This window comes from Phocoena sinus, chromosome 5 (genome assembly GCF_008692025.1).
Source record: "Phocoena sinus isolate mPhoSin1 chromosome 5, mPhoSin1.pri, whole genome shotgun sequence".
Classification (NCBI taxonomy): Eukaryota; Metazoa; Chordata; class Mammalia; order Artiodactyla; family Phocoenidae; genus Phocoena; species Phocoena sinus.
The window spans coordinates 3027501-3039229 of NC_045767.1; the positions used below are offsets into that span (position 1 = coordinate 3027501).

General features: G+C 60.3%; 1 protein-coding gene across 2 annotated transcripts in view; it reads right to left on the reverse strand.

The window, feature by feature from the left end:
• The window catches only part of CPZ (carboxypeptidase Z), a 25822-nt gene extending 17651 nt beyond the window's left edge, over window positions 1–8171 (reverse strand). The window contains exons 1-3 of one of the 2 annotated variants that reach the window (XM_032633450.1): window positions 7952–8168; window positions 2904–2936; window positions 1620–1994 (exon numbers count right to left, since the gene is read on the reverse strand). In XM_032633450.1, the coding sequence (XP_032489341.1) occupies window positions 1620–1994; window positions 2904–2936; window positions 7952–8039 (496 nt within the window). In that variant the 5' untranslated portion in view covers window positions 8040–8168. Of the gene's footprint in view, window positions 1–1619; window positions 1995–2903; window positions 2937–7951 lie in introns of both variants that reach the window. The other variant, XM_032633451.1, reaches the window with a different exon arrangement.
• Window positions 8172–11729: the final 3558 nt, after the last annotated feature.

Sequence of the window (11729 nt, forward strand, 5' to 3'; positions counted from 1 at the left end):
TCCCCGGGGCCTCTGCGCAGAAAGACGCAGGTCCCCGCAGGCTGGTCCTGGGGGGAAGCACTGATGGGGAATGCTTTTCCCAAGCGTCTCACTTGCCCTGTGGTTTTGTTTCTCCTCAGCATGGTTTCCGAGGGAGAAGCAGGCAGATGGAACTGGTAATTTAGTGGCAAAATGGCCCAAAATAAACTCTCTCCGGCCCACTCTGCGGGCTCTCTCAGGGCGGGCGGGCTCAACCCCAGGGAGATGTCTGGTTTCCTTCCTCTGTTTCTCGTCCCCCACCCGGCTGTCCCCGCTGTCCACGCTTCCTGCGCCCTCACGTGCAGATGGCTCCTGTCTGCCTGCAAGGTGCCACCCACGGGCCACCGCATCGCCCAGAAGCTGCAGGTGGACGGAACCCCCCAGCCCCCCAGATTCAGCTCCAGGATCAGCCCTGAGCCCCGCACAGCCAGCGAGTGGCAGAGCTGCAACCCAGGGCTCACTGGAGGCCTGCCCAAGGCACCTCTGTGCCCCGCCCCCCGCCATCCTCAATGTCCCAGCCAGGAGCCATGGACACAGCAGGTGCCCAAGAGCTGTCTGCTGAATGGACAGATGGATCCATCCATCAGTGACTGGCCTGGCTCACACCAGCTCCACCAGGCAGGAGCCGGCCGCCTGCCGCCACTGGCCTTCCCAGAGCCTCCACTTTGCCATCTGTTTAATGGTTACACCAATATTCAGGGTCGCTGTGGGGTCTTCACGAGACGGTACGTGTATAGCACTTGGCCCCAGATCACGTGAACCTCCCCGCGAGCTCCATGACACGAGCACGTGAGAAGCCAGAAGCCGACGTCACTCTGCACCGCCCTGTGTCACACACTGGCCACGCGTGGCTATTTGCATTTAAGCTCAAATTCATTAAAATCTAACCAAATCAAACTTTAGATCCTTAGTCACACTCGGGAGCCACGCGTGGCCAGTGGCTGCTGACTGGGGTGGCGGTGGCACAGAGGCTTCTACTAGTGGGGCTGCTGTGGGTTCCACTGTGCTCTGGAGCTATCCCTTCTCACCCAGTCTGGAAGCCCAGCCAGGGGGTAGGGAGGCCTGCAGAGGCACTTGGCCTGCACGCCCCCCCTCCTCCAGCATCTCTACCAAGCGGGGCCCCACGAGCTCCTTGCACACCCCCCAAGACGAGGGGCTCACCACCACCTAGGGCTGCCCATTCCATCACCACGACCTAGGGCTGCCCATTCTACCTCCACTGGTTTGTCCACACGAGAAACCAAAGCCCATCTCTGCAGCTCCTCTTCCCCTCTCCCCTGGGGCTCCACAGACCCCACTTTGAGGAGTCTAGCTGCCACTCCTGGCCAGTATTCTACGTGTGGTCTTTCAGGACTGACCACAGGCATCGCCAGGCTTTGCCGGGCAGGCCTCACGGGGGGACAGGCCCTCCTCACAACAGTGCCCTCTGTTCTCTGATGGCGGGGGAGGGGTGCCGTCGAGGCACCTGCCCTCCCAGCAGGGCTCCTGCATCCAGGGCCTCCTTGTTGGCGCCCTGGCCCAGGCACTTCCCACCCGACGTGCGTCCTATCGGCCCGCCCGCCCCCCCCAGCTGCTCACCACCACGGGACACCAGAGCCCACCTCGCAGCTTCTCCAGGGGGTTGTAGCAGCCCTCCTCCCGGCCCACGAAGTAGCGGCCGCAGTCAAGGAAGTAGGGCCACGCCATGTCGATGGCGTCGAAGGCGGGCTGGCAGGCATCCCGTAGCTCCTCGCAGACGTGCCGGCAGGGCCTGCGCGCCCGGCCGCCCTCACACCGTGGGACCAGCACGGCACAGCCCAGCAGACGCAGGTCCGGGTTGCAATGGCCCTCCAGGAGGTGGTGCAGGACACTCAGCAGGATGTACTCGGAGCTGGACTCCACCGCCACCCGGGACCGATGCTCCAGCAGTGTGGGGAAGGTCGTCTGGTTGTAGGAGGCGTCGCTGCAGGTCTGGAGCTGCAGGTCCACGCATGTAGCTGGGGGAGGTGGGGTCACCACGTCACTCCCTCCCACGATGGCCCACCCAGACGCCTACTAAGGGCCTGCTCTGCCCAAGCCGACCCCGCTCAGGGCCGGGGCCTATGGGATGGGCACCTGCAGCCTGGCAGGGAGAGGCCAGGGCCTGTGGGAGGACCGAAGAAGGCTCCCAGGGCTCACTGGTGAGAGAGCAGGGCAGGCCGCTCTGGGTCTCAGCTTCCATGTCTGCCAAAGGGGTGCAGGAAAGCCACCCTGGCCGAGGGTCTGCCACGTTAGGGCATGTCACTGACTTACGTATGGGGAAAAGATTTTCCTACTTTTAAAAAAATCTAGTCCCTCCACTTCGAATACACCCGATGCCTAAGTCTGTTAGGAGGGGCACTGAGGAAACGTGTACTTCTGAGCACCTGTGATAGGTCAGAGCCCACGCCGTCTCCCAAATCATCCCGAGATCAGTATTCCCTTCCTCGTTTTACAAAGGAGGAACTCAGGGCCAGGGAGGGAAGGGGCTTGTCCCAGCCCTGGGCTCAGCAGGTGCCGGGCACAGGACTGGGAACGCACAGGACGAACAGCCAATGCAGCGGAACACACAGTCGGAACCCAGCCCACTTAGATCCCGCCTTGCGGGGGGAGGGGCGGAAGAGGGAGCGGGGGAGGGGAATGGGAGGACCCCCTGCAGGAGGCCGGGGCACAGTCAGGCTCGGGAGCCCAACTGCACAGAGGGAAGGGCCTCCTTGTCTCGTTTTGTCTGATTTCTGGCTGTTTAAAATGGGTCTGGATTTAATCGATGGGCCACCTTATTCATCACCCACTTTAGAACGGTGGGTTCCACCCCCTAAAACGCTTTGATAGTGTGAAGGACCTGCGTCACTGCTACAAAACAAAACCAGGAAGTCCGTGTACCGTACCGCTGTCCGCAGCTGCTGCCCTGGGGCATCCACCTGGGGAGAGAAAGGGCGCTGCTATCAGGGGAGCGGACCCCTGCCCATCAGTCGTCCCCCAGAGGTGCACAAAGGCGCTGCTGCTTCTCGTTGGGTACTGGCCAGGCCGCCAGCCCCCTGCCCACCCTCCCCTTCACAGCCACCCTCTGATGTCCACATGGCCGTCCTCCCGTATTTCACAGGAGGGGAGACTGAGTCTCGAAGAGGTCACACGACTCCCCTCACGGAAGACAGCCAGGACGAAAGAGCCCTGGCTCAGAGTGGTGGCCGATCGCTGTGGTGAGAATACTTCCACTGTGGCCAAGTTCAGCTTCCTGCAGCTGAACGAGTTCTCACCAGATTCCCAAATATTTAACAAGCGGCCCTCAGAGGCTGTGCCAGGGGCTGCACCCCCCCAGTGCCTCTCACCCCACGCTATTCCAAGTTCCCCCGAGACTCAGGCAGGCAGCGGCCCTCTCCCCTCCAGAACACGCTGCAGTGCGCTGTCTCCTGTTTCCTGAGAAGAGGACCAACGCGTGAACTGTCCTTGGAACTGTGGGTTTCAAGGGTCCTCCCCGAGGCCCAGACACATGGACCCAACAGTGAGACCCCTGGGAAGGTCAGTAAGACCAACCTCAACCAACACTACCTGCCAGGTTCCCCATCAGAGGCAGGTCCCAAGTGCTCTGCGAGAGCTAAGAGGAAAAAACCGGCTCCAAGAGACGGAAATCAGATTTAAAGCTCAGCTGGTGCAGGGGTCCTGGGAGGCGGAGGGCAGGCTGGGTGGCGGAGCGGCAGGAAACAAGAAAGCGCTGGTGGTGGGGAGGGCACTTCCCGGGTGGTGCAGTGGTTAACACTCCCAATGCAGAGGACCCGGGTTCGATCCCTGATCAGGGAATTAGATACCACACGCATGCCGCAACTAAGAGTTCACATGCCACAACTAAGGAGCCCGGCTGCCGCAACTAAGACCAGGGGCAAATAAGTAAGTAAATAAATAAACAAACAAACAAACAAACAGAAAGTGGGAAGTGGGTGCAGGGGGAGCTCCAGGAGGAGCAGGGTAAGGAGGCTACGACCAGAGGGAAAGGCTGTTTCTAACCCCGTAACCTCATCGGGAACTAGACCTGGACCACAGCAAGGGTGGGAGCTGCTTCTAGGGATTCGCCTTAAGATCTGGGGGTCGTGGAAACCTGCCTGAGCACGTCAGTCCCCAGTGGCGGGGATGCGGCGGGGGCCACGCAGCCCCCCGTGAGGACCTCTGCACACGGTTCCCCCACCGTGGACTAGGCGGGCCAGCTCTCGAAGCTCTCATGGGATGGAGACGTCCAGGGTGCCCTCTCACCACCTGGTGAGCCAAGGACTCAGGCTGTCCTAACCGGCTGGCGTCACTTGGCAAAGAAACGGGCAAGAGAATAATTTTCCTAAAGTATCCAGGCAACGGAACTGCCACCCTTACCGCCACAGAGAGGGCTGCTGCGTGCCCACCACCCGTGCCCTCGGCTACCCCGTAATGCCCGCTGGGATGAGGCTGGCGGTGAGTGAGGACACCAGGCAGCGTGAGGCACCTGCTCTCAGCCTGCAGCCTGGGAATTTCCATGCACCCGCCTGACTCCACGCCTTTATGGTCTAAAGTGTCTCCAGACTTGTGCCCACTGCCCTCTGCGGAATGAGGAGACGTAAGGATGAATCAAAACATAAGGGAAATAAAGAAAGAACCAGAAACCGGCCCAGGGCAGCTTAGAACGCTGCGCTGTTTGCTTGTCTGCGTTGATGTCAGGAGAACAGATGAAAGGATGCGATCGGAGCAGGACCCCCTGGGAGCATCCGTGCCCAGGGCTCACACTCAGAATTCACGCTCAGCTCACAGCCCGTGCGAGCTCCGACCCATACGGACGCCACGACTCAGTCAGCTCAGGAGCCCGAGGCCTCCCTAGGCGGATGGCTCCAGCCAAGGCCCCCACCCCCTCCTTATGCCTGCACCCACCACGCCGAGGCTGCGCCTGCCGTGTGCCCAGCCCAGAGCCGAGGGGGCGAACCTGAAGATTTGCTCAGATTCTCGGCAGGCGCTCGGTGCGCAGAGCCCCCCCGCTGGCCCCGGGGCCTGTGCTGGCCTCAGGCAAGCGCGTGGCGGGGAGGCCGGAGCACAGTGACTCCCACGCCTGCTCCTTCAAAGCCATCAGATGCCACACAGTCGCCTGGACTTGAGTGGGTTTGACAAGTGGATCCTCCCCGTTTCACGTGGCTTCGAGCCTCCCTGAGTCACAGATGAGGAAACGGAAGTTCGGGAATGAAGCTCCTCCCTGTGCCTCAGTTTTCTCATCTGTAAAATGGGGATGATAATAAGAGTGCCCACTGTTGTTGGAGGGTCCGACGAGGTGGTGCTGAGGCCAGGGCCTGGGCCCGGTAAGGGCCCAACACACAGTGGCTCGGGGTGGCACGGGGAGAAGGAGGGAAGGCCCGTCGTGACCCTCCTGCCAGACAGCGACGCCCAGTGGGAGGACAAGGGCACGGCATCTGGTGACTTGGTCACCAACACTTCCAGGGTGGGCACCAGGAGCAAGACAGAGAGATGGGTGGACTGGTTTCCTGCGGCTGCCATAAGAAGAACCACAAACTGGAAGAACATTGTTCCTCTCACGGTTCTGGAGGCCAAAAGCCCGAAATCAAGCTGCTGGCAGGCCACACCCTCCGCAGGGTCCTGGGAGGGTCCTCCTGCTTCCTCCAGCTTCCACCCCCAGCAACCCTTGGCTGTGGTCACATCACCCCACTCTCTGCCTCTGTCACCACACGTCCTTCCTGGTGTGTCTGTGTCCAGATTTCCTCCTTCTTCTAAGGACAGCAGTCATTGGATTCAGGGCCCACCCTAAAGCAGTGCAACCTCCGCCTAATGTGACCATACCTGCAAAGACCCTGTTTCCCAAGAAAGTCACAGTCACAGGAAGGGGAAGGGGGACTAGGACTTCAACATATCTTTGGGGGACACAATTCAACCCATAACGGTAAGCAAGCCCCAGGAGGTGCCTTTGGGGAGCTTGGGCTGGAGGTGGTGTCGAGAGAGGACACACCATGCAGTACGGTAGCCACTAGCACTTAAGAAAGAATGTAAAACGGTTCATTCTTAATTTTTACATTGATGACAAAACACTGAAACAATGTTTCAGATCTATTGGGTTAAATCAAATGTGTTATTAAAGTTAATTTGGCCTGTTTCTTATTATCTCGCTCGTGTGGCTTCTGGGAAATGTGAAATGATGTATGTAGTTGGCATCGTTCTGTGGGGCAGCGCTGGGCCCAAGGCTGCTTTTGAGCCGTCCACACGTGACCGTTACACCTCTTGACCACAAGGTGTCAGCATGTCTTCAACGAAGGGAGCAACACTGACCTGGGGCTGAAGGTCTTCGAGAGGAGCAATGATAATAGAATGAGGTAAGAGAGGTCAGGCCATCTGCCCAAGACCACACAGCAGTGTAGAGGACTCAGGATTTGAACCCAGATCTGCCTGGCCCCTAGGAGCATGAAAGTTGCCTCAAACCCCAGGCTCTCGATAAAGACCTGAGGGAGGCAAGGGACAGGCCGGGGGAAGGGTCTGGGCGCGCTCTGAGCCCTGGGACGGTGAGGACGTGGATATAGCCCGGGACATAAAAGCCTGGACTCTAGCTGCCTGGCCCTGCCCACGTCAGCGTGCGGTCTGGAAAAGGCACTGGGTTTCCACGGACCACACATGCTCATCTGTAAGGAGAAGATCCGACCAGAGGAAGGAATTATTCTAGAAACAGTCACTGATGCCACCATGGAGTGGAGGACAGAGATCCACCCTGCTCATCCCTCCAGGTGAGGAAGGGGCAACCTGGGCCCAGAGGAGGGGGCTGCATTTCTCCCTGGAAAAGGGGGAGGTCAGGGAGAGCTTCCTGGAAGAGGGGACTGTGATCCCTGACAAGCCTATAATTCTAGACATTTCCTGGGGCCTCAGGGGTTCAGGGGAGGGTCCATCCATGACACCACGCAAGTTCCATCTGCATCCCGTGCACAGATGTGCAGGCGTGCGTGTGAACACACACACACACCCATACACACTCCGCCTGGCCCGGGTCTTTCTGTAGCAAGTGGGGGAGGGAAAAGGTGAAGCGGGGGGGGGGGGGTAGAGGAGGAGAGAAAATTCAATTTGGGCTGAAGGAGAAGAAAGGGAAAAGATGGCCCTTGGCACATTTGAGAGGCATTTTGCTCCTGGCACACCCACTTGGCTGGTGCCTGCAAGTTCTCAGGTATCCACAAACCTCCAGCGCTCCAGAGATTCCGAATCTGACACGCCCAGACCCCTGTGCCCCAGGGGACCCCCGCCCTCCAGGGGCACAGATGTCTGCCGCTACTAAGAGCCCCGAGGTCAGCGGACTAGATACACCCTCACCTTTAAACGTAAAGGAAAAGCGAGGCCCACTCCAGAACGGGAGGTGTGGTCAGGACCGGAGCCCGGGCCCCCAGCTGGCCCCCGCCTCAGCCCGGCACCCCACACTCCCAGGCGCACAGCCCCGGGAGGGTCCCTGGCTCCCGACACTCTCCCCCTCCTCCTGCCCCAGAATCCTACCCCCTCCTCCCCGGCCCTCTGCGCCCACTTCCGGAGACGCTGTTGTCCAGGCCGCAGAGATGGGAGGGAGGGGTCAAGAGTGTGCCCTGCCCAGAGGCCGCCCCCCTCCTGGAAGGACCGGGGACCGGGGACCTCGGACGACCTCTCCTTCTGCAAAGTTCTGGCATCCGCTTCCTCGGACCCCACCTGCAGGGCGCCCTGCTCGCTGTGCCCAGACCGAGAAGAAGCCCCTGCCAGAGCACTGGGTACCTCCGCTGCCCACAAGCTGCCTGTGCGTTCCGCCCGGGGGTCCCAGCCTGGATGCGCTCAGAGAGCCGGCTGCCCCCTCCTGCGCAAACCCCGAGGTCCAAGGTCACAGGGTGCCCACTTGGGGACCATGGGTCACGCGGGGGATAGTTCCCGGTTCCGGGGCGCCGAGTTCCACCCCAGGGCGCGGGCCGTACGGCCTTACCCGCGGCGTCCGGGGTGGGCTCGCACCAGGGCCGGGCGGCGGCGAGGACCAGCATCGCGAAGAGCAGCGGCGGCGGCGGGGGCCGCATGGTGGGCGGCGGGCAGGGTGGCGGGCAGTGATGTGGCACTCGGGCCGGGGCGCAGCGCCGCGCGGGCTCCCGCCCCCCACGAGCGCGGAGTCGGATTACAGCACGGCGGCGCCAGGAGCCGCGCAGAGCGATGCGGCGGCGGGAGGGACCAAGGAGCGCGCAGCCCGCTTCCGGGCCGATGCTCCGCCCCGAGCGGTGGGTGCCCCCCTTGGGGCTCGGTTTCTGCCTCCCCCCTGACCTCCCCTGCTGATCCTGCCTACGAACCCTGATTCCTGGACCCGAGGGGTCTGTGGGCAAGACGGGGTCCTGGCCCGTGCTGGACCCAACTGGCGGGGAGCCAGGCCAAATCACCCCCAGCTCTGGGCCTGGGTCCCAGGAGAGGAGTGATGGAGTGTCCCCACCTCCCCTCACCGTCACAGGCTGTGGATGCACCTGAAGGGTCGGGGTGGGGGGGAGCGGTCAGGTACCAGGAAGGGCAGGCAGCTCCTCGGTAGCCTTGGGTGACCCCCCACCTCTGAGCCGGCACCCTGGGGAGGCGCCTCCTCTTGGTTTGCTCCCAGCAGGACCTGCCAGGGAGTCTGGCACCAGGGGTCCTCAGTGAAACGTGGCAGTCCCTCCACTCAGCCCATTAAAGGAGCCAACAGAGGTCCAGGTGGTGGCATAAAGGCTCACTGGGGTGTCTCCTCCATCCCCCCCACCCGCCCCCAGCAGATGACAGGGCAAAAGCAACTCAGAGGTGGGCAGAGAGCCCAGTGCAGACACTCTAACTCCAGGGCGACACGTCTACACCTGGGGGTGCGAGAGAGCCCCTTCCCACTCCCCTCCCCTCCCCCATGCTCCTGCCTGCATCACCAGGAGCCATCGCTGCAGGAGGCCTGAGGGGTCTGGGAGGAGGGAGGCCCAGGACCTCAGCCCCAAGGTGAGAAAAAGGTGGTCCCTAGAGCCCCTCTCTCTTCCCAGGGTCAGGACTGCTTGGGCGTTCAGCCAACGCATTTGAAACCCTCCCCCCGCCCCCCCCCAGGAGCTGGACAGGTGCTCACTCTGTGTCCAGATGTGCACACATCTGCCTGCCAGCTACTTCTCACAGCCCCACAGCTGTGGTCCAGCCAGTGTGTACGTTGCTGTGCTCGTGCCCTGAGTACTGGGAACAGCGCGGGCCAGACACGGAGGTCCTCAGCCCAGCATCGTCCCCTGGGGCAGGTCCCTCCCCAGGTGGGCCGCTGGCCCAGACCATCTTTGGAGCCCAGTTCCTATATGGGCCTCCTTCACTAACTGTCCTGGCTGGCAGGGAGGCCGGACCCTGGAGCCAGATGTCACCCAGCCCTAAGACTTGGCATGAGCCACTTAGCCCAGAGGCTGGGGTGACAGTGACAGTACCTACTGTGGAGTACACATGGGAAGAGGGCTTTGATCCACCGTTGGCTCAGAGAAGGAGCCGCTCACTCCACTCACGTCAGCACCTCCAGAGTCTGGGGCGCTGGCCTCCATGCTACCCTCTGTCCACATGGACTGCCGGCTTGTCCTTCCAGAAGCCCCTGGCCTTTCTCTGGGCAGTCTCCCGGGCACTTTCCTTTGACTTCCCCTCTGAGGTTTCTGGCCCACACTGGGAGTGTGAATGCAGACCCCAGTCTTCCTGAGTGCCAGCTGGTGGTGCCCGTACTGGGGGACGTGTGTTCCCTCCCCCTCCTTCACCCCCATGCGCCCACGTGGGCACCGGTGAGTCTCCTGGCTGTCCCCTCCTGCGACGGGTTCAGTTCTGAGCCTGAGCCCTTAGGTGGTCAGCTTCACGCCTCCGATGACAGCCCTCTCATCCGGTTTGTTTTTCTCTCTGAGAGGTGCATAATAGTAACGATACAGCTTTAAACCAGAGGCGTTTTGGCTTGGATGAAAAAGATCAGTGTTAGCTGTTGTTTTTAAAGGAAAGGGAGGGTGGGAGGGAGGGAGACACAAGTGGGAAGAGATATGGGGGCATATGTATGTGTATAACTGATTCACTTTGTTATAAAGCAGAAACTAACACACCATTGTAAAGGAATTATACTCCAATAAAGATGTAAAAAAAAAAAAAAAAAAAGACCCAGTGAGAAGAATTTGGTGATCCCCTCTAGGACTACCCTCTTTCCTCTCCAATGAAGTTGGAAGGAACAACCTCTTGCAAAAGCTTTTTAGCCAAGAAGTAGATCCACCAAATCGTTCTGATCCAAAGGGTCCAAATCGTTCGTCGGGGGCAAGTCAGAGGCAAGGTTAACTCTTTCCAAGGGCCAGATCCTCCCCATGCGCTGAATCCCTGCCACCAAATAATGGGCCAGAGGGGTGGGGGCGGCTTGCAGCGAGATGTGCGCATCAGGGTGGAGTAGATGAACAGAAGATGCAGGGAACCTGAGTCTGCAGGACGAGCCCCTGGTGGCTGCCTGCAGAATAAGATACTGGGCGAGAAGCCACACGGTATGTGGGAAAGCGCAGAGACTCTGCCATTCTTCATCTGCCACTTCACCCTTCGAAGGACGCTCAGCCAGAGACTGACCTCAGCAAGGGACCCCTGATGACCCGGGGTGGGTGCCCAGCAGCCAGGAGCCCATAGATGACGGGAGTCCACTCCCCGCCAGCTGGAGACGGTTTCCTGTGCGCCCCTCCTTCAGTGCCTGGCCGAAGCATCAAAGCTTCGGGGAGCCAGCCCCATGCCCCCACCTCCCCAGGAGCCCCTCCCCGTGCTTCCTCTGGGACAGCGCTTAGTTCAGTAAATTTACCATGTTTAATTCAAGCACGAGGGCTCTCCAGACACAGGATCTGTGCCGCCCCTGCCGGGCACTGGAGAGATGTCCTCCTCTCGTGCAGCCCTTGCCTGGAGTTGCCAACGAGGAAGCTGGCAGCCACCCTCTTTGCAGAGGCGAGTCATTCCCGCCCTGCGGGTTGCAGGTCCTCTGAACATCGGAGAGGAGCCAGGGACTCTCCCCAGAAGGGCATGAGCTTTGCAGGAGAGCCAAGTGCCCCTCCCGGCACACATGGTGCAGGGTCTAGTCGGGGTCATCCTGGAGGCCCAGCAGGGGACCTGCCTTCCTGGTCACGGACAGCTGGCTTCAGGCTAATGCAAGGGCAGCCTTTTCTCCTTCCCAGAGAAATGAGAGACTCTTTGAATAAAGTGTTTATTGGTTCACAAAGTTCCTGGGACACAACACCATTTTGCAATGCATTTAAGTTCACATGAAAAGTATCTTTCAAATAAAAAAAAAAAAAAAAGACCACAAGTCCAGGATGAAAGACAACACAGGGACTTCCCTGGTGGCGCAGTGGTCAAGAATCCGCCTGCCAGTGCAGGGGACACGGGTTCGAGCCCTGATCCGCGAAGATCCCTCATGCCGCGGAGCAACTAAGCCCGTGTGCCGTAACTACTGAGCCCGCATGCCGCAACTACTGAAGTCCATGCGCCTAGAGCCCGTGCTCCACAACAAGAGAAGCCACCGCAGTGAGAAGCCGGCACACAGCAACAAAGAGTAGCCCCCGCTCGCCGCAACTAAAGGAATCCCGCGCGCAGCAACGAAGACCCAACGCAGCCAATAAACAATAAATAAATTTATAAAGGAAAAAAAGAAAGACAACACAGTGAGGAAGCCACATCAGCTGAGAGAGAGAATGTTCTAGAATGCCCAGCACAGACATAGCTAACAGCACTCCCCCGGGAGGGGCCTGTGC